Below are 23,098 nucleotides of genomic sequence, written 5' to 3'. Positions count from 1 at the left end.
GGCTGTGACTTCATCATTTCTTTGTAATAACAAACCTAACATATAAGACATACAAATGACAATATGACACCAGTGATAATACCATGGTACCCTGAGCAGGGTAAAGACTAGGTGCTGTAAAACAGAGAAATCCCCTCCTCAGAACCACAACAGTCTACTCAACTTGTTCTCATGTTCCTTCACCATTAAATCAGGGCTGAGTGATGCAAAGTCCACACCCATCCTATCTCCATCTTACAGATGACATGACTACCACTAGAGATGGCAGAGGGACACAGCTAGAAGAGGGCCGAGCTGGAATTTAAACTCACGTCTGTCTAACTCCAGAGATGCAGGCATAACCACGCTCCTACATCACCCTCCATAGTGTGACATGCATACACACGTGTCCAAGTGTGTGCACACACACACACACACACACATACACCCTGTATGACACAGTATTGAAACAGGTGTTATTTCCACGCCCACTGCCTTAGGAGAAGATTGGCTTCTCAACACTGAAAAACATTCTGTTTGCTGAACAGAGGGATGGATTTGAGGAGAGAAGACCAGAGAAAGCAGGATATGGCTGAACTGTTCTACAAGACAAAGGGAGAGGTGGAGAGAAAAGGCAGAGATAAGGTGGGGATGGATCTTGAAAGAAGAAAAAGATCTCAGCAAAGCTGGAGAGGTTGTGGGAAGAGGAACCAAGAGAGTGAGTCACTGGCTGTTTCCTGAAGAGGTGCTTTGGGGAAATGGCAAGAAATAGTGGGTGTGTTTAGGTTTTATTAAGCATTTTCTGCCGTGCGGTATCTGACATAAACACTCTGCTTCATTTTTGCTCGACATTTTCAATGAAAAGTCTATACTACACTGCTCAATAATCTTATTATAATTTTATTTATTTATTTTTTTAAATCTCTGTAGAGGTGGTTCATGTCAGGAACATAGTTCTGCTTCAAGAAAATGCCTTACAGTTACGGCTGGGTTACCAGGAATTTTATCATTCTGTATCTTTTGGATTATTATTTAGTTCTTTGTGAAAATTAACCAAGAGCCCTGGATCTGAAGCCTAGACACGGATTGCAAACCTCCCCCACCCCTGTTGGCTACTACGGGTCTTGGGGAAAAGCACTTAACTGCGTCCAGACCTCAGCTTCCTCTTAAAACGGACAAGCACACTCACAACATGAGGCCCAACACGTGCCTGACACAAAGCAGGGACTCAAAAGTGTCACATCCCCTATGTTCCTCATCCCTTCACTTCCTGGGTCCAGGTCTCCTCAGCAGGAAGGTCTTCTTCACCTCCTATATCCCAAGATTCCAGGTGGCCAGTCTCTTCTGAGGTCATTCAATGTCTCCACAAACACGTTGTAAGTAGGTATTTTGTTTTAAAGATTTTTGCTCCTATTGGCTGCCTCTTACACAGTTCTTGACCCAATTTGACTCAGACAAATAAGAAAGTACAGGTTGTGACTCTTTCTCATTTAACAGCAGACAAGTGCAGTGATTGAGAAAGAAGGCTTTGGTGGCAGACTGCCTGGGTCAAATCTCCACTCCGCTCTTGACTGGCTGTGTGATCTTGGGAAAATAACCTCTCTGTGCCTCCTCTGTGAAATGAAGGTAAATGTAGGACTTACTTCATAGGAAGTCATAATGATTAAATGCACTAATACATAACTCTAGCTCACACTAGTCACTCATAAGTGTTAGCTATTACTATTACATATAATTGATTCTCCAAGAACTATAGATTATTCAATAAGAAAATTAGCCAGGAGGCAAAAATCACGGAAGAAGGTTGAAGACAAATCTTAAACAAGAAAGTGCTTAGGGGCCGGGCTGGTGGCACAGCAGTGAAGTTTGCACATTCTGTTTCTGCCACACGGGGTTCGCCAGTTTGGATCCTGGGCGCAGACCTATGCACCACTTGTCAAGCCATGCTGTTGCAGGCATCCCACATAAAATAGAAGAAGATGGGCACGGATGTTAGATCAGGGCCAGTCTTCCTCAGCAAAAAGAGGAGGATTGGCAGCAGACGTTAGTTAGGTCAGGGCTAATCTTCCTCAAAGAAAAAAAAGGAAATGCTGAGAACTATAGTGTTTCTCATACAGACGAGTTATGTTAAACCAACTTCACAAGGACTCATTTCAGCTATTTCAGAGAAGTAAGGAAGCCACCACTTCCACGCCTTCCCTCCTACTCCTACACACACACAGAAGCAATTACACAGCACAATGAAATAATAAACACAATCGTATTAAGAGCACTTTGGTTATTTCTGCACACTGCAATCTGGCGGCAATCGCCACCTGGGGCAGGCAGTAAAACTGCAGGCATTTATTCTGGAGAATCGGACAGAGGGCCTTGGGTATGACAGACTTTCCATTCTAATTGCGTTTGTGGAACTACCACTGCGCATTATTACAAGATGTGCATGCTTTCCGAAAACATTTTTCCGAGAAGAAAGTGGAAGCAATGTTGCCCGGCCTCGAGAGGTTACAAGGCTAGAGGGAGAGGGGTTAAGTGGCTAATTTCATGCTCGCATCACACACAAGCTGGATTAGAAGAAAACAAGACAGGAGGAGGAGAGAACGTAGATGAAAGAATCAGACAATTTTAAAGCCCAGGAAGCAGAGAGAGGAAAAAGCCAATCAATTTCTTTCTTCTTTTTCTTTTTTGCAACAGATGTTTTGCTTGCAGTTCCAAATCTAATAGCAGTTGATGTAGTAAAGATGAAATAGGAGGAGGAAGAAAAAGAGAGCTAAAAGGGAAGGGAGGGAGGGAGTCGGGCTGGCAAGCAAGAAGCTAACTTCCAGTGCCTCCCTCCTGCCCTGCCCCACCAGGAAGGGTTCTGCCCTGCTGGGGACAGGCCCGTGGGCTACCTGGCCTGCCCTGTGGTTCTCCTCTGGGGGTGGGGCCGGCAGTTCTTGCAGACAGCAGCCCCTCCTGCTGGCCTTCCTCATCAGGAAGGCAGAGGTGATCAGGCCCATCCTTTAAACATCTTCATTCGATTACTTTCATAATCAGCTTCTAATGCTCCGTTCCATAGATGTGGGGCCGACCAGACCAAGCACTTGAACAGTAGCTTGGGCCATGGCGCTATTCTCCGTGCCATTGATCACAAAGACAAAAATCAATCCTGGCTAAGGAGAAAGAAGTTAAAAATAAATTGCAGGAATTGATTTCTGTTCAGACCTTCTGACTCCAGGCTTAGGAAGGGGGAAGGAAGAGAATGCGTGGATTCGCCTGTCAAGAAATCCCTTTATATGTGCCCGTCTCAAAAGCAAAATTTAGGGATATTTTATACATGTGCATGCATACCATTTTCTCTTAATTTATGCTTTTATAGTATTTTATCTTTGCCTCTTAATAACTATCAGAGATGAGATCAATCTCAATTGTAAGCTCCCTTGAGAAGAAGATTGGAGTTTGCCTCGTTCATTATAAAATCCACATAGTGGGGCCCTATGGTTTGTGAACAGTAGTAACTCCAGACATATTTGTTGAGTGACTGTGGAATAATTGAATGAAGGAAGTGCCCTTCTAATGCTATTATTGGCTCTCACAATTACATTTATTTCTTCTTAGATTTATCACAGTATGCAATTATTTTTCTTATGTATGGCTTTGCTTAGGGATTATTTCTCTCCCTCACTAGACTATAAACCCTCCTATGGTACGGGTTGTGTCTTTCTTATTTGCATATTTATTTCTTGTATACTGCATGTCTCCAAGCATCATACTCTTTTTGTTTACTTTTTTGCTCCCTAATTATTGATCTATTGCATTATCTCCACACTGTGCGGTCAGTAGATGTATATGAAAAGAAGGCAGGAAACAATGACTCAGCAACTCTCTTGAGGAATTGGCTACATCCCAAATATCTTTTTCTTTAATTCTGATTTTTGAGAAATGAGTTCAGAAATACTTCTCCAGAAGAATCCCCTGTGTCTAACCAAATGGATTGTCCTGTGGCGTGAGGAGATTTGTGGAATTTTAGCTCTAGAACGAAACTTCTGGAGTCATAGCCCACTGCCTTCCACACTGGGTTCTATAAAGTTCTAGATTTCTACAGTGATGCCTTGTGGGTGTCCACAAAGGAGTGAAGAAGAGGCTGGGGGAGGAGGAGCTGCTGTTGCTCCTCACCCTCTTCCAACTAGATCCATTCCACCTGCATCTGTTTCCTATACTGGAATTCCTTGAACGTGTCTGAAGAGCAGCTCCCAATGTTAAGAACAATAACAACAACAACAACAAAAGGTTTGAAAGCTGTTGTTTGATGCAATCCTTTATTTTTGCCATCAGGAAACTGAGCTCTAGAAGGAAAGATGATGGCCAAGGTCACAAAGTGAGGTAATGGCGAGACCAGACTTAAACCCAGGAATGCTGCCCCACCCCGCCTGCCCACCCAGGCCTGAAGCACTGTCTCCTGCCACTAAAGTTCTCTCTTTTCCTTGGAGCACCGGCTGAGCCTAAAGTTGGACTCCTCAAGTCAATTCTCTGCTTTGAGAGCTTGAGCCCAACTTCTCCAGGAAAGCACCCCGATCACGTCACACCTCATGGGTCTCCTTCGCTTTGAGAAAGAGTCTAGCACTTTCTTATGAGCTTTTGAGCATTGCTCACGGAGAGAGTCAGGCCATACAGTCCTTCCTCCTCACCTAATCTGAACGCAAAATGAGGACAATCACTCTGTCAGACTTGTTTACCATTGTATCCCCTTCATTTAGAACAGTAACAAGAGCATATTAAGTGCTCAGTAAATGGTTACTAAATGGATGAATGAATGAGTCAATCAATCAATACTTCAGAAGCTATCACAGCCACATTAGGTGCTCAATCAAACCAAGCTGATTCATCAGCCACTGGCTCTGCCACTATTAAACTCCAAGAAAACCTAGTTCTGGCTGACCATGAGGGCTTTCAGAATCAGGTTCTTAAAAGCTGCTTGCAGACATTTAAAATGGTTGTTTACCCCATTAGCTGGCTATGGAGTTAAAGGCAGAGCAATTAAAATTTTAAAAGCTGCAACTCTGAAGTAAGTAGATATATATCCTAGTTAGAACGGTAATGGGGAGAGAGCTGGACTTGATAGTCTACTTCTCAGTCAGCAGCCCAACCGCCTTCATTATCAGCACTCTTGTTTTTATAACAATAGAATTATCTTTAATAGGAGAAAGCCCCAGAAAAGGGATCCTCCTGGGAGCTGGGCTTAGCAGAGTGGGTGCTGGGGATTTGCTGGGACTTGGAAGAGAAGGACAACAACCGGGAGACCTGGCTGGGTCATGATTCAACACCTCCTCTGCACCCTGGAATGGGGCTCAAGGGAAGCCATGCCCCGAAACACACCACAGAAATTGGATACTGCATGGCAAGAGGTACAAGGCAAGTGAGAAAGGCTGGAGAAGGGTAGAGCTGGGGACAGAAATGATGATTAACCACGCTGCCACTCACCGCCTGGCCCCGCCCCCCCCACCCCCCCCACCCCCAGGAATGAGTGTTTGAATGATCCTTTAAGTGTATCTGAGGGTCAGCTCTCAGAGGGACGGGGCATAATCAGATTGTACTGAATCCCATTAAGCCCTTCTTTGGTTAATGGTGCAGAAAGTTTCTGATCGGAAACAAAATTGAAACAGAGCCTGACAAACAGTCCAATGAACAAGGAGTAGAGTGAGACTTTCCTGTCCCTAATACCTACCAACATTGGGGCAACATCTGTCTATTTCACTTTTACAGTCATCTGGAAAATTTTCTGGAAACACTAGCTATTTGGCACTCATGTGAAGATCTTCGAGTGGGAAAATGAAATGAGAAATAGATCACTGTCCTCTTTTGTCATTCTTTACAACCCAGGCAGGCCTGAGGTCAAATCCCAACTCTGCCATTTACTGAGCTACACGAGGAAGGGTGATTATTCTAAACGTCTCTGAAACTTGATTTCCTCCATTGAAAAATAAAGATGATGATATCTACCACACCGAGATCCTGTGATGACTAAAGTAGAATTAAATAAAATAAAATGCACATAAATTTGCCACTAAATAAGTGTGAGGTCCTTTTCCAACTATGACAACAATTCTTTCAGTTTGCTGATTGGCAGGTAAAAATTGGCGGTGTGGCTAGGTGGAAAGAATGTTTTGAAGAATCACTGCTTTGGTCATAGGAAACTGCAGATTCCAAATGGGGGAAGAGATCGAGAGTTGTGTAGCTGATCTCAATCCTTCCAGCTGAATACAGAAATGCTTGTGGTCCCTGGACAACACACCTGCTGCCTTCCAGACCAGAACTCACAAGCTCTATCTAACCATATGAGGCTCCTGGATATTTAAACACTAGGACTACCACCCGCCCTGTAAAATGTACCGCACAGCATAGATGCCACCACTCCTCCTCACGCCCCTGAGGCGTTACTCATTAACAATAGCAGTCATTCCTACTAAACCACAGCAGTACTGACTTCTATGTAGCTATTACCCATTACTCAGAGGTGATACGCAAAAGGAAAAACAATTTGACACTCCTGAGCCAGACACATTCCATTCATATACTAGTTGAAAGGCAAATATTGATAACGTGTAGCAAATAACAGAATAATTCCCTAAAATTAAGAGAAAACCTTCCTTGCTGTTTTGGCCTAGTAAGCAACAAGCATTGTAACTTCTATGGAGCCTCAGAAGATCTCTTGGGAAAAAACAAGTCTTAATAATATATTAGGGGCGTGCACAGCAAAGCTCTAAATGGAGTGAAGAGACCACCAAGCCTAAAGGGTTGATGAGCATCCTCTAAATAAAGAGCCCCTCCCTGGAGCCTCTCTGTCTCAGCAGGGGACACTGGGAAATCATCAGCATCTGGATGGTAATTGATGCTGTACTGTAGGAATGGATGTGATGGAATTACTCAGAGAGAGTAGGAAGTGAACAGAGAAAAGGAACTTAGGAAGGGCTCTGAGAAAAACCCATATTAAAAGGTGGGCAGAGGAAGAGGCACCTGTGTGGGAGAGTAAGAAGAAGATGCTGGAGAGGTAGGAGGAGCAGCTGGACTGTCATTATCAAAGAAGTGTGCTTCAAGAAAGAAGGAACAGTTAAGAGATTCAAATGCTGTAGACAGGTCAACGAAGTTAATTGTTGAGAGGTGTAGTCTGAATATAATTCAAAGATATCTTTGATGAACTTGGCAAAGGTAATTTCAATGGAGTGGCAGAGGCAGAAGTCAGTCTCAAGTGGGTTAAAGAGAGAAGGAGATAAGAAAATGGAACAATAAATCTAGACAGCTCTCAAGAAATGTGGTTTTGAATGAAACATGGGACATTCATAGATAGGAGCATGGGGTTCAAAAAAAGTTTTGTTGTTTTGTTTTCTTAATTTAAGGATGATGGATATTTAAAAATATTTTAAAACTGATGAAAAGTCTGAAATTAAGGATGAATAAGCTAAAGATACGGGAGAAAGAAGGATGATCAATAAAGCCACGATGTCCCTGAGAAGTTAGAGGGGATGGGACTGGGTTTTTGAATTGAGAAATTTTATATGTGGATGAGGATGATTCTTTCTACTTGTCTTGCATAGTTCACTCTATCTATAATGCTGGATACATACTAGGGGCTCAATAAATTGGAAAGTGTTCAAGGTTGTCTTCAGTTGGGCTCCCCAGAAATGCAGAGCCTGAGACAAGGGTTTTTATGCAGGCATTTTTGGGAGCAGGCCGGGGACAAGTGTTTGATTTCTGCTTGTTTGTTTCTTTTTGAGGAATGATCCCAGGCAAGGAGTGGTGGAAATAGGACTTAAGAATCAAGGAGGGAGAGAAAGCCATCCCAGGGCACATTACGGAACTGATAATTACTATGAGCAACTGGGGCTCAATCCCACTGGGAGCTATGAAGACCATAGAGAATGAGGCTCAGAATTGCCCTTCTGACACTAGAAGAGAGGAGCACTTATCCACTGGCTCCCGACCCCAATTGGTCCAATTGTCTCAAAGGGACTTGACACTTAGCACTTCAAGGTTTGCATCTGCACCAGAATGCCTAAGGAGTCTCTTGCAAGCATCCCACTTGGGGAGAAATCAGCCCCAGAACAAAAAGCAAGAGGTTCACAGTGCAGCTGAGCAAGGTGTTATCAGGCCACTCCTGTGCACAGGTAGTTGCTGAGCAAATGTGAGCCAGAGGATGTGAGATGGGACATATGAGATATCTAACACAAAGGTCAACTAAACATCAGTACTTCACAATCAGGTCACTAATTGGTGTTTATTCACGGACGTATTTCAAATAATAACAGTAACTTTCAGATCAAGCCACTAAAAATCATTCCAAGTACAGGAGACACATCCTAACTACATGCTATTTAAAGAACTTCCATTAGCACTGGCTGTTGAAAACATTTTACTTAAGATTCTGCAAGCGCTTCAAGAATATTCACCTGAAGATGTCTTTATTGGATTCTTTTGAAGATTGTCTCTGCAACTCTTTCATTTTCCTTTAAACTCCTGTGTTGTAAATGTGTCCCTAATGATGAAATTGCTGTTTATTTAACATTCAAAATCTCTCCCATTAAGGCCAAATTAACATGATTTAAAATATTGCCAAATAGTTTTTCTTTGAGTAATGACACTCTATTAATTTCCGCCTCAGGGCTTTTTTCTTTCAGAAAGATAACAATTTATTAGGGACACAGTAGCCGCCCCATAGAGGCTTTTCTAGTTCCCATGCTGGTGCATAAAACAGGATCTGAAACAAAGTATCAAAACCAGGTAAGCTGGAGACCAAGATGCTACAAGAAGCTGTTCAAGAGTCTTGAAAGAGAATTAAACCCCAGAATCTCTCTAGTTACATATATAGCATTAGAAGTTATAGTTTCTTTATAACCAGCACCATGGAAGGTATGTGGGAAGATTTTATCATGCATGTATGTCAATACATGAGTTGAACCCCTGAATAATTAAAAAATGAATTTGGGGGAAAGATTGTGTAATCTTTTATGTGATAGGCTTACAAAAACCCTTAAAAGAGAATGTGCATACACAAAATAGTGACGCTGATTTTTGCATGTGGATTAGTCTCTTGATTCTTGCATTTTATAAGGCTCTGTAGTTTGCAAAGCATTTCAAAGCCATTATTATCTCCCTTGATCCTCACAACAACCTTCCAGTTTAGGCAGGGCGAGTAGCCTGATTCCATTCTTCAGAGATGAGGAAATTAGTGCTCTCAGAGTCCAAGCGACTTGACTTGCCCAGTGTTCCCTGGCTGGTAGGTGGCAGATCCCTGATTACAACCCAGGTCTCTAAGTTCAGGGTTCTTTTTCCCATCTCACACCCCTAGCTACTGGAATCGTTAACTGCTTGAGAGCAGGGATGACATCCTCTACGTTTGCCACGCTCCATTGCACCTGGCATACTTCTAGGGGCTCAACAAATATTTGTTAATCACCTAGCACTTGTTAATTGCTAATACTTCTAGAACATCTCCCAACAAACAAAAAAATAGTACAACAATACTAGCTTTCTATGTTCATACTGGGAACTCTTAAAAACTAACAGCATCATGGGGCTGGCCTCGTGGCCGAGTGGTTAAGTTCGCGCGCTCCGCTGCAGGCGGCCCAGTGTTTCGTCAGTTCGAATCCTGGGCGCGGACATGACACTGCTCATCAGACCACGCTGAGGCAGCGTCCCACATGCCACAACTAGAAGAACCCACAACGAAGAATACACAACTATGTACCAGGGGGCTTTGGGGAGAAAAAGGAAAAAATAAAATCTTTAAATAAAAAAAAATAAAAAAAAAAACAAAAAAAAAAAACAAAAACTAACAGCATCTTGATTTCAAACTACTGACTGGCTTCCTGTAGTATTGGAATTATCCTAGAACCACTCTGGTGCATGCATTGCTCCGTCCTCAGAATCCCTTGCTAGAGAGAGGGCTTCTCTTCTGATTACATGTGCACACATTACTAGGAGTCAAAAGTGGTATTAGGTTAGGAGATGGATGCACACACTGTTACTGGTCTAGCTGCAGATGTAGAGAAGGATTTGGCAGAGTTGGGATGGCCTTCCCTCCTTTGAATTTTCTGCTCTCGCCACACCTCTAGAGTACTTTATTTGTATGTTAATTATGGAGCTGTTTTTTTCTCTTGAATTTTAGATATTTGAATATACATCCGTATCATACATTATTTCTTTAACATAATCACCTGTGTTTTATTCAATGAGTAAATGAATCCTTATTATATTCAAGGCCACCTCCTGTGCCATGAAAAGAAGATAGGGCAGGGTTTCATGCAGCCCAGGAAAGACACACAAACCTCTTGTGATGGCTTACTACAGTTCTGTCCTTGTTTCTGCATCATGCTCCCTAATAGCCATGGTAGGAATTCCATCATGGAAAGGACTTTACTGCTACCATGGCCGAACTACCTATTCCCCAGGACAATCACTAGACAAGCTGCTCCATAAGGAGAAAAGACGGGATTTCCAGCCATCTTGGCTCAGAACACAGAAACCAACTTCTCTCTCTCCCTTGTCCTACAGAGGAAAGGTGATTTCTCTTTCATCCTTATGGACCAGAGGCATTTCAGGCAGACACTTTCCCATTAAAACAAAGGCTCTTCCGGGGAGGATTAGCTCCTTTTGATTTCACTACGAAACCCCAGGCCCTGGGCCCCCTGCACACAACAGGCATTGACAGAGTTACAAAGTTCACAGCTTTCTGTGCATCTCCAGCTCAGCGCTCCCATTAGTAGGAGATCAAACATGAGGTCCCCTCAAGCAAAACCATCAAGGTGGCTACTTTTACCTCTTTGTCAACAGAAAAATAAAAGGTGAGGCAGAGCCTTTGGGGTTTCTCTAAATTGTAGCAGCCATGTGAGTCACATATAGACCCTCCCTCCACACACAAGATATAGCATCAAAACTAATAACATCATGTCTAGACAAAGAAAATTATCTGTGGGCATAATGGGCATGGTGAGCTTCCCTTTAGAGGAGCAAATGGGAGGGGGTGAATTTTTATGCAAAATTAACATCATGGGAAGTTCATGATGAGGAGGTTACCTAGCCTTTTGGTTATTTACACTGCACTCTCAGATGCATATATATTTGTATATTATGACTCACTCGTGGGTAAATAATTATGCCTTAAATACACACATCACATTTATTAATATGCTGAGAAAGCACATGAGCCTGGACGTCACCTGAATTCCTGGTGCTTCGGTTGTCCACACACAAAAATGCCTGACTTTTGACCCATGGAGCCAGCAGTACTACAAAAAGTCAGTGGTTCTCAAACATTTCTTAGCAGCAGATTCCTTTTGTAAAACGAAAACGTGTTAAGAACCCTGATATACAGAGCAAACAAAAGCAGAGTTGCTCTATTTAAGGAGGGGTTAAGAGTCCTGGAGCCCCACCTGGCAAGACACCGTCCTCCATTTTTTGGTGGTTCCTGAGATGAGTTCCCTAAGACTCAGCGTAAAAACTGCCAAGAAACATATTTGCACAGAAGGCTTCTAATAATTTAAAAAAGAGCAATAAACAAACAAACAAAAAAAGGAAGCAGCCAAGCAATTAAAAATGACCAACAGTAGAGGAAAAAGGAAGAATAATACCATAAAGTTTCATGCAAGGAAGCTGCTAAAATTGACACAAAAATTAGTTCTGAGCTTTCTAGCAACTATAAAGAGGGAAAGATAAAACTAGCTAGAGTTAGTTAAAGAAAATAGAGAAAAGTCACTTCTCCAGGACGATTCTCTAATTTATTTTTTTGCCACTTCACTCTCTCCCATGACTACAGCCGCCCTTGGATGGAGCAGTCCTGTTGCATTATGTTCTCTCTCTTCCTCAACTTTACCCATGCCTTCCCCTCTGCCAGGAATGCCCTTTGTCCTTCACCCATCTAACTGTGCTCCAAGCCCCCCTGCCAAGAAGCGTGTGCCAACCTCCCACCCAGGGCAGGGTGAAGAGCTCTTCCTCCTCTCTCTAAGAGCAACATGTGCTTTCCACTAATATAGCTCTTATAACACTACATTATAATTGTGTAGTCGTCTGTGTTCCCCACTGGGCTGAATATATTTTAATATATTTAAATGAATGAATATAAAGAGGGCACTGAATAACATAATGGATAATTCCTGGACAGCAGTTTTATAAAAATGCAGAGACATTCTATATATGAGCATTTCTTATGCAGTGAGCAACTGCCAATTACCCTAAGTTGTCTTATATTGTTAGCTGGAGAAACAAGATTCCCTTGCTTTAAAAAGATAACTAACTACTCTCCCTGAGAATAAGGACGGCGTCTTATCTTCTCAGTTCAGTTCAGTTCAGCAAACATTTACTGAGCGCCAGTCATTATGCTAAGTGCAGGAGAAACAATGATGAATAAGATATAGCCCTGTTCCTCCTAATGTTTACAGACTGGCTGGGGAAACATAATACTCATGAATAAGTAGTCAGCAAAGGAGCTTGGTCCAGTCCTGAATGAGGACGTCTGGGAAGACTTCCTATAGGAGGCATTGCCTAAGTTAAATCGTAAAAAATGAGTTCATTTAGTAAAGAGAGATTTTAAGCAGGGGAGAAAAAAAAAAAAAAAACCTAGAAAGGCATATTAGGCAAGAAATGACATGTGTGTATGGAGACTAACAAAGTTTATTTCTATTGAAGGGTAAAATATAACAAGGAAGGTATATGGGGAGCAGTGGTGGGGTAGAGAATTCACATGAGGCTGATGGAGTAGGTAGGCTCCAGATCATAGAGGAGCTTGTAGGCAATCTTAAGAAAATTGAATTCCAACCTATAGGTGATGAGCAGCCACTGAAGGCAGGAACATTGATTTTTATTTTAAATAAATTACTTTGGAAATAGTGTTATGAATGAATTGTGGGGTTGCTGATCTGGGAGCAAGGAAATCAGTTGGCAAGCTATTGCAACATTTCAGAAAATACATGATAACGGTTTATAAATTATTTTAAATAGACCAGTAATAATGGTGCTTCCCCCTTTTCTTCTCATAAATCACCCCAGAGCAATAAGAAAAACAAGAAAGAAAAATGGAAACTCTATACTTAATAAACTATAACCCTGGAACACAATATATGTAGAAAGAAAGGCAAATGCAGTGAAAGACCAATGGTGCAGACAGGAGCCAGGGCAAAAATGCCTACAGCTACAAATCTTAGACCAAGCTGGAAAAGTAGAGTTCTCCAAAGACGACATTTCTCAAGGAGCAAAACTAACAATCTATTATTTGGAACCAAAGGGAACATAGACCAGGAATTGGCAGTGGGAGTATTTCTGAAACTGATCAGTGACAAGGAGAAGCTGGAGAAGCATGGCTGGATAAAGAGCCACTCAGGTGGTTCCATCTTACGAGTAGAACCCACTCACAGACAACAATCTCGAGTTATATGGAACCTCACTGAGAACCAAGGAGGACTCTTGTCAAGCTGAAACAGAGTTCTGATCTACCCCCAAGATGTGCCTCCGCAAACAGTTCATGCAGGAACAGCTCATGTCATCAAAAAATAAGTAATGGAGAAAAACATCAAGATAAAACAAAACACAAGAATTATAAAATAATACACCAAAGTAAAACAAGGAAAGGGACAGGAAAAACAAAGAGCAGATATTGAACAAGAACTACTTCCGTGGAGCAAACGGAAATTATGACCATTTAGCTATGCTTAAAAATAACCCATATGATGAGGAGATCACCTCTACAAGGAAAGAGTTTAAAGCAGAAATACAAGGGCTGAGGGTAGATATGTTGAGATAACAAAAAGTGATGAAGTATAATCTGGGAAAACTCAGGAAAGAATCTAAACAACAGCAGCAGAAAAAGAGCTGGGACACTGCTGCATACTCGTTCGAGGATGATATGGGTAGGACTTTTTAAATCTCATTTTGCCCAGGGAGTTAAAATGGATTAGAGGAAACCAAAACGATGGCTCTCCTTTGTCTTCTCTGTCTATTGTACACATCCTAAGTGTCCTGGAAGAAGAGAGCCAAAACAATGGGATGGAAATAAAATATATATTTCAAAAGGTAAATCACAGGGACTTTTGAGAAATTAAAAAGAAAGGAGAAATTGAACTAATTGAATGCTACTTATATTCCAGGGGAAAGAATCAACATACAATGACCAGCCACAAAACATACACTAATAAAGCAAAAAGTATTCAAATACATATTTTAAAAAAGGAGTTTAGGTATCAAGGGCAAATCTATCCATATACATATATAAGTTTATCTATAGACATATTTACATATGTGTGTGTATATATATATATATCTCAACATATTTTAAGCATTCAAGAATTCACCTTTCTCTTTTCTTCTTTTCTTTTTTTTTGTTGGTGAGGAAGATTGGTCCCGAGCTAACATCTGTGCCAATCTTCCTCTATTTCGTGTGTGGGATGCTGCCATAGCGTGGCTTAATGAGCGGTGGGTAGTTCTGTATCCAGGACTTGCCAACTCCAGGCCACCAAAGCAGAGTGCATGAACTTAACCACTACACCACCAGGCTGGCCCCTACCTTTCTTGAAGACATTACTAAAGGACAAACTTTAGACAATCAAGAAATAAATGGAAAAACTAGTAAAAGAACTAGTGGTCACCACTGAATACATTTATCTACAAAACTAAGATCAAGATGAATGCAGGAATGCTGTTTCAGAGCAGAATATAAATGTTCTAAATGATTTAATTAACAAAAACTGGAGTTGGATCAAGGGGAAAGAGTGGGAGGTCATAAACACATCCTATTTTTTTCCACCTTTCTTCAGCAGTGCCTCATAACATATTTAAATCTAACAGAATTATGTTTTACGATAGGAAAGCAAACACTAGAAGATAATATAATCAACCAAAATTGGTTGGTAGGTGGTAGAAGAATTAAGAAAGAAGGAGGAAAAAGAAATGCATGGAAATACACTAATTCTATAAGCTTGCAAAATGAAATCAATAGATACTATTCAAAAATAAAAGATTTGCTATGTTACGTAAAGTTATATTCATAAAGCTAAGTAGTTAGAACAAATATTCAAATTCTCAAAGAAACACAGAGGGAAGAAAGCAAGGAAAACAGACCATATAATGAGTTTTAAGATAAAGAAGCAATTTTAACTAAAAACTAAGCATAAACTGTCAGAACTAAGACATATCTGTCAGATCAACCAATGCAAATGACCAAACTCACTTATGAGAAGGAAAAGACTCTGATTAAATACCGAGAGCTGACTGACTTCTTTTTGTACTTGCAACAGGTATGAATGTTTACCTGCCAACTACTAGCACTCTTTTATTTCATTTCAATCTTAGCCAATTGGCAGTTACAAATAATAGCATTTAATCTGTGTTTATTTGATGATTGATGAAATTCAATGTTTTTCTCAAGAGTATTGACCTTTTGCATTTTGGGGGTCATTGTTATTCCATTGCTTCCCATCTCTTGCAAATTTAAAAAAAATAAAACAAAAAAGTCCTTAAAACAGTCTTTGAAGCCCTGTGAGATCTAGCACCTATGCCTTTCTGATGCTATCTCTAAACTCTCCTTCCAGGTCTCATTTGCTGCTTCCTTCTCATCTCCCTGAGCTCTAAATATTGGAGCCCTGTGGGCAGTCTTTTCCTAAATCTTGGCAGGTCATTGGCACTATCATCTCCTTATTCATGAGTATTTACTGAACACATCACAAGGCAAAACAAACATTGTTTGGTGCTGTACAGATAGAATTAACAAATATAATCTTCCCAGCAATGCAGGAAGTGGGTACTGCAATTACCCTCTTTTTATAGATGAGTCAAATGAGGCAAAGCTCAAAGTCACCCAGCAAATTGTGGCAAGCAAAGGTTGGAATAAACGCTGGCTGTTAGGCTCCAAACTACAGGTTCTTAACCACAAGTCTTCACAGTCTTTCCTATGTACATATATATGGATGGATGGATAGATAGATAGATAGATAGATAGATCATACATATATTTTTTTCTGTCTGCTACTCGAATGTAAATACCCTTAAAGCAGGAACTTTATTATGTTTACTGTGTTATTCCAAGTACCTAGAACAGTGGGCCTGAAACATAGTAGGCAGTCAATAAAACTTGACTGATTAATGGGAACTCTTATCTCCTTCAAAAAAAATAAAAATTAAAGGAATACTTCTGTTCATTTCCCATATAATAAAAAAAAAGAAACATTTCAGAATAGTTAGAAAAAAAAATCTGGATATCTGCCTGTAGAGTTACAGAAAACTTTATACAATATAAGGAAAAATGAATCTTAAAAATATCTGAACATTTAAAATTCTAAGTCAAGTTTCCCAGAAACCATTCTGCCATGTTCATCATTATATGCAGTATCAGCAGTAAGGAAAGGGCAATCAGATTGGCAAATTCATAAATCATCCCTGTGCTCCCAGCTTAAAAAAATTAAATAGAGAGAAAGAGATAATAAAGCTTTAAACAGAGACCATGACAATGGGAATGGAATGAAAGGAAATATTTGAGAAATAACTAAGGTTGATATTAGCAGAGGCCCGGATTCATTTAATTTGGTGACACAGATAGACTTCAGGCTTCTAGCTTGAGCTACCTGGTAGAAGGCAGTGCCACCAATGTGTCAGGTTCAAGGGGGACATGTTGATTTATGTTACCTGTGGAACGTCCAAGGTGAGATGTTGAGATGGCTCTTAGATATACAGGTCTGCAGTACATGCTAGAGGTACATGCCAGCTCATTGACTTAAGAGCCATCAGAACATAGAGATGGTACCCAAAACCATAGGCTCTTCCAGGCAGTGAGTCCTGGGTGCAAAGAGAAGTAGGCCAAAGGCAGAAAGCTGGGGAGCACCAAGAGTAGTGCCTAATACTGTCTGGTTTGCATTGTGATATATTCAATAAATGCTTGTGAATAAGGAAATGATAGTGCCAATGACCTGCAAGATTTAGGAAAAAATTCCTAAGATTCTGGCTTTTAATCAAACTGAGAAACATGGATTTTTTTAAGCCACAAAGACCTCTTTTTCTCTCCCTCTTTCAAGCTGGTTTTTGAGTGGCTGGCTCCTTTTTCTGTATTTTACTAAACCTCAAAAATCCACACAACTAACCTGTAAAAAGAGGTAACTGCTACATCCATAATCTATCACTACAACAAGTAGTCACTCAGCACCCCAGATTTGCAAAGCCATCTTGTTAGGACCAAGGATGAAGGGTAAAATGTCTGTCTAAAATATTGTCCCTATCCACAGAGTGTAAAATACAATTTGGAAAGAAGGAGACAAATCTACTAAGATTTAAGTAATGACTCCTAACTCGGGGAGATTTCAAAATCCAGGGTTCCTATGGGAAACGGTGTGCAAAACAACTGACAGTAGAAGGGTGGAAAGGAAGAATGGGGAAAATCAACGTTGCTGTCAAACGCAGTTTGATTTGTCACATACACACACAGATACACAGTGTCAGCCACTTGGTGGAGCATCACCTTTTCTCCCCCGTCATTTTTGCTCTATTTTGCACCTCTTTCCAGTGAAACTCAAAACCTAAAACAAGGCTCCCCTTGCCTGCCTAAACATGTAAGTCCCACCTAGTTTTCTCTAAGAGTCAGAGTTCCCGCAATGAAGGATTTTGGGCATGGACATTTGAGGAGGTAGTCAGTACTGGAAAGGGAGAGGAAGATTTAGTGAGAGCTAGATATTTCCAGGAAGTAAACACTAGAGATACTTAATTTCTTAGAGATTCTCATTCCCAAGTTCTCATTCTGTTTACAAGTCACTTTGGACAGAAATAGAATGTGGCATTGATAGATTACTTAAAGTCAAATCCCATTAGAAATTTGACTCTAAGTAATCTCAAACCCCAGCCCAAGTCCTAGTCATTCCAAGACCCCTTTGGTACAAGAAAACAGCAATCCAACTATACTGACCCACAACACCTTCATCTTTCACAGACGCCTGGGATCTCCCCAGGGGACTGGGTCCACAAAAATCAAAAGAAAGACAGCATCCCAGCTCGACATCTTCACAACCTCTCAAAACTGTCCTCACGTTCCTAGTAAGCAGCTGACGTCACCTACGCATCCTCCTTCTACCACTGATGGCACTTTCTGGACTCACCTGAATGAAGATATACTCATCCTGGACGACCAGGGAACTGAAGTCAATGGAGCGGGCAAAGGGCCCACTCCGAGTTGTCTCGGCACATTCCTGGATCCTGCAGGTGAGGTAGTGAGCATCTGAAATGGGAGGGCAGAGCGACACTTAGACACAAGAGGAAAAGGTAAGCAAAGCTTTCATCAGCACACAGAGGTCTATCTCATAGGCAATCGATGACCTAATTTAAAACAACAAGGAGCTTCCATTCTCTTGTCCACAAAATTTGTAATAATTTTTAAAAAATGGTAATATCTAGTTCAGGCAAGGAAGGGGGGGGGGAAGAGTTAATCTTATATCTAACTGGCAAAAGAGTAAATTAGTATAGCTTTTTGGAGGAACACATTTGAAATATCAGAATTTTAAATGCGCATATCTTACACCAGCAATTCTAATTCAAGGAATGTTTTCTAGAGAAATACTCATATACTTTCACCAAGAGACAAGGGCAAAGATGTTCATGGTGGCATTGTTCATAGCAGTGAAAAACTGGAAAGAGGCTAACTGTCCATGAATTAAGGAACATTTAAGTAAACTAAGGTAGACATATAACAGAGTAGCGTCCTGCAAATAAGAGAATTAGGTAGTTACATATGCATCGACATACTGATTTCTCCAAGATACACTGTTGTGCAACCTTTTAAAAAATTATTTAAGCAACATGTATAGTATGATCCAATTTATGTACCAAAAACCCACCCTTGTCTTTATAAATATAGGTTTGTGTCATAACTGCATAGAAAAGAGTTTTAAAGGATACATATAAAAATTAGCTATGATTACTTTTGGGGAAAGGAATGAACTTAAGATAGAGTTGAAATGGTGTCTTTGCTTTTTATATTATATAAGTCTTTACTAATTTTACAATAAGAATGTATTTACTTATTACTTATATAAAATTTATAAAACTTTTATAATGACTTGTAAAATCTTCTAAAGATCTCAGGCAAAAGGTTTAAATAAGCAAAAATTCACAACATTTGAGTTTAAAACAGGGGTACTTTAAATTATCCCTAAGTGTTGATCTTCAATTAATTTACTAATTGATTCCACAGGTATTTCTTGTGTGCATACAATTGTTTAGGCAGTAGGAATACAGCTGTGAATGAGACAGATTTTCTATTCTAAAAAACCTGTTGTCTAGGAAAGGGCTTACTCACATAATTTGCAGCTAGCTACTATACACAGTTATTTATATACATGATGCTAATTTAATAAAGAAACATATTTTGGTAGGAAATGAATTCATTATGTGTTACACCCCTACTTCTCAGATGTCCATATCCGAGCAAAGTCTGTTTGCTTTGGTATCCACCATCTGAACATGTCAAACATCGATTTCCTTCTTTCCGTGAGCAGTCTTATCATCTGCCCAGTAGCTCAAGCCTCCTAACTTCTCTTTCTTCTGCATGCCACAATCCAGGTGGTTCCCAGCCTTGACAGTTCTGCCTCTGAAATGCTTCCAGAGTCTCTCCTCTTCTCTCCATGACTCTTGCCACCTGCCTGGACAAGTCTTTCTCATATGTGTTGCCTGTTGCATCCATTTCACAACTAGAATGCATGCGCATGATGGATTGGAAACTGGATGGATGGGAGGCAAGGAGTCAGAGTCATCTCTAAGACCTAAAGCTCAGCTAATCCCTCCCAAATTCAAAACCACCAGCAGTTCTGAGTGCCCAGGGACAAAGCCCAAACATCTTTACACAGAATAGAAGGCCTAATAAAACCAAAAGCCAAAAGGGCCAAGTAAATAACATATAAGGGTGAAACAAGCTGGAGTGAGAGGATAAATGGCAGCTGGCACATGGCCTCAGTGCCAGAGACACTGAGGAGCAGCGGGGACTACAGCTAAATGGCCAACACTTGCCTCTTTAAGGAGGAACTGCTTCTCCATGTCAGCTCATCACTGACATGCAGAAACAAGACATTCTGAGCTTCTAAATAAAGCTAACTATTCCTATTTTTTTAATGTGAATTTTCCTGATTTTTAAAAAATTGACTACTAGCTTAATTTTAAAATAGAGGGCAGTCCAAACAAAACAAGCCTACAGTCCAAAGGAACCTGGGAGCCACTCATTTCCCATGTGCACTCTGTAATCTGGTCCCCACCAGTCTCTGCGGAGAAGAGAAAGACCCTCTTGCCCCCATTCCCTGACCGTCACTAAGATCAGCTTGTTCCCCATTCTGTAAGTACAGCCTACTTGTCCTTCCCCTTTGTCTCTGTTCACAGAGAAAGCCAAGAGTGGTCTGGCTTTCCACTTCTGGCTGAGAAACAGAGGGAGGCAAGGAGCCCAGGCTGTGCGTTGGAGCACATGGCCTGTCCACCAGCAATATTCTTGGACCCACACAGCCTTAGGAATTTGCTCCTAGAATAAAGCACAAAAACCCACTGAAAAGCTGCAGTAAATACATGTAAAGAAAACACAAGTGTTGACATGACAACCTGCTTCCTTCTTGCCAGCAAGTGTCTCAGAAAGCTCCTTACACTGGTAATCAGAGGTGCACAAAGGAGGACATCTGCTTATCCCCACACACAGACTTGTTTCCCCCTTTCTATTCACTATTCACTCTCGCATGCAGACACAGAAAAGAATCAAGTGTGTTCAAGGCCACCCCAAACAAAATCAAAACCTCCCTAAACCTTGGCCCGTGGCAGGTGAGCAATTGTGCCAACCTCATCTTACTTCTTGACTCTCCCCCTGCTTGCCACTGCCCAGCATGGAACCAAAGGTCCAAGCTAACAGGAAAGCAGCAGCAAAATGAATTTTTGAAATCCACTTAAAATTCAGGGGCCTGCAGTCTTTATATGGGCTCATATTAGACGTCTCAATGATGTTACTTTTCAAAACACAGAGACACGATAATCAGTGCTATGGCACCCACTGCCTTGTGAGAACCCAAAGTGCGGGGCATGGGGAGAGTAAATTATCAGGCAGCCTAGCCCCCAGGTGGAAGCAACTGAGGGCTGCAGGGGACTATGGGTGCCAAAGTGAGCAGGGGACACAATTTGGCTCAAGCCTTGCATTTGAAAAAGGTCTCAAATTTCAACTTTGGACATTATTTCTAAACAAGAGTGGATTCAGTAATAAAGATTCTATGATGAAACTGAAAGAAGACATTTGTCATACAACTTGAAATCTCAAAATAGGCTTCGAATAACTGTGGCTTTTTTGGGGTTTGGTTTTTAATAACACCAAATGCTTGATAAAATGGAAGCGGTCCAGATCTCTTGAGCATATTATGGTGTTTGAGAGAAAGGCCTCTGAAGCTGGAAAGCACTGAGTTCAAATCCTGAACTTGCTACTTGCTGACTGTTCTTGGCTAAGTGGCAGCACCAGTTTTCATCTGGAAGATGCAGACAAGTTCGGATTTGCCTCTGAGGACTGTTGTCAGGGTTAAATAATGTAGGAAATAATAATGTAGGTTAAATAATGTAGGTTATGTAGGAAAAGTGCTTAGTACATTGTTAGATAAATTTTAAAAGATCAATAAATGTTAGCTCTTTTTTTATTATGAAGAGAGAAGGAAGGGGACTGAACACTCAGCATCCCTCATACTTTCAATTAATAACAAGTAATGTTCTACTTTATTGGGGAGAATAAAAAGACCATGAGAGTACAGGTCCTACTAGTAAGGTCATATTCCTAATTTATATCACTATTTACTTTCTTGAAATGCTATGGGTGTCCAGACAAGAAAAAGCATGTCTGAGCTGGAATAAGCAAGGAAGACGTGAAGGAGGAGGCAGCCCTTGTCTTTAGCCTGGATGGAGAAGTGCGCTATGTGAGGAGGGAACTCCTGATAAAGGGAGGGGGAAACTGCACCTGGACGTTTAGGCAGGTGAGGCTCACGAAACACATGGAAGGCCCTATATCATCACATGTTAATGGGCGGACTTTGATCAATCCTTATTCTTGAACTCTTTTCTGTCCTCTCTGTTGGAATGTCCTCAAATGAAAACCTATACAGACCAGATTGAATGAAGATCTCATTTGGATCTCCCTGTGGGAAAACCAGAGAGTGATTTCCCAAGTGGCTGAGAAACACGTCATTCTCATGATTAATGTATTTCTAAATACCAAATGTCTTTCTAAAGTATTTCTAAGAACTGGTGTGGTGGTCACTGCTCCACTTACAAAAACTAAAAGTCAAAGGCTTTGTCCCCTGCACTGTGAATAGAGGGATCTTCTCCATAACTCTAGAAAGATCTGGCCCTATTTCAACTAGCTCTACTGCTAGCAGGACCTTTAGGGAGGTGGTAACATCTCCCTAGAGTGTCCAGCCTTAGCACCTTCTCACTTTGCAGATGTTGGACAAAGGGTTTCATATGGTGAGAAGGGGAGGCCTCAGACTGATGGATTCATTCCTTTAGTATTGGGTCAAGGTGTATAAAGAAGCTGCAGGTGTCGACACTCCCTGAGGTTCCAGGAAGCAGAGAACATTCTCAGAAGAATCGCAGGCCAATGATGGAGATGGGATACTCACAAGCCATTGTGCCTCGGGATCCTTGCTGGATAGAGGATGATCAGAGAACTGGAGAATGTGGAAAGAGAGAATGAAGGAGATAACCTGACATCCCTAGCCTTCTTTTCTTCCTAAGGGGTTGCATTTCTGCCAGGAGTTTTGTATGGTCTACAGAGGCAGCCTTTAACTTTCTCCATTCAGCAAGGCAAGCTTCTCATCTACCCACGTCAAGAAGTTTCACTGTAAAGTCCACCATTTCTCACTCTGCCAAACCTTTCCCAAACGGTCACCTCTTTAGAAGTAGGAATAGTCTTAGTCATCTTTGTTTCTCTCCTTGGGCTGACTTTATAAAGCCTCAGTGAATGCTAGTTAAACTGAATTGAATTACATTAAAAGCCTACAAATTTTTATGTTCAATTATATCATAATGTGTGATTACGTTTTGCCTTTGAGATTACTAAATATTCAAACTATCCTAGACGCCCTGCCTCTTGCCACCTCAGAGAAAAAAATTTCCATGATTT

At 41.0% G+C, this 23,098-nt stretch overlaps 1 protein-coding gene across 1 annotated transcript in view; it reads right to left on the bottom strand.

The window, feature by feature from the left end:
• SORCS3 (sortilin related VPS10 domain containing receptor 3) overlaps positions 1 to 23,098 on the bottom strand; it is a 566,298-nt gene that overhangs the window by 116,490 nt on the left and 426,710 nt on the right. The window contains exon 7 of the mRNA XM_046654523.1: positions 18,075 to 18,193. Within this exon, the coding sequence (XP_046510479.1) occupies positions 18,075 to 18,193 (119 nt within the window). The remainder of the gene's footprint in view (positions 1 to 18,074; positions 18,194 to 23,098) is intronic.

This window comes from Equus quagga, chromosome 2 (genome assembly GCF_021613505.1).
Source record: "Equus quagga isolate Etosha38 chromosome 2, UCLA_HA_Equagga_1.0, whole genome shotgun sequence".
In the NCBI taxonomy this organism is placed as follows: Eukaryota; Metazoa; Chordata; class Mammalia; order Perissodactyla; family Equidae; genus Equus; species Equus quagga.
Note: the sequence above shows the minus strand (reverse complement) of the source record. Positions and strands in the feature narration are given on the sequence as shown.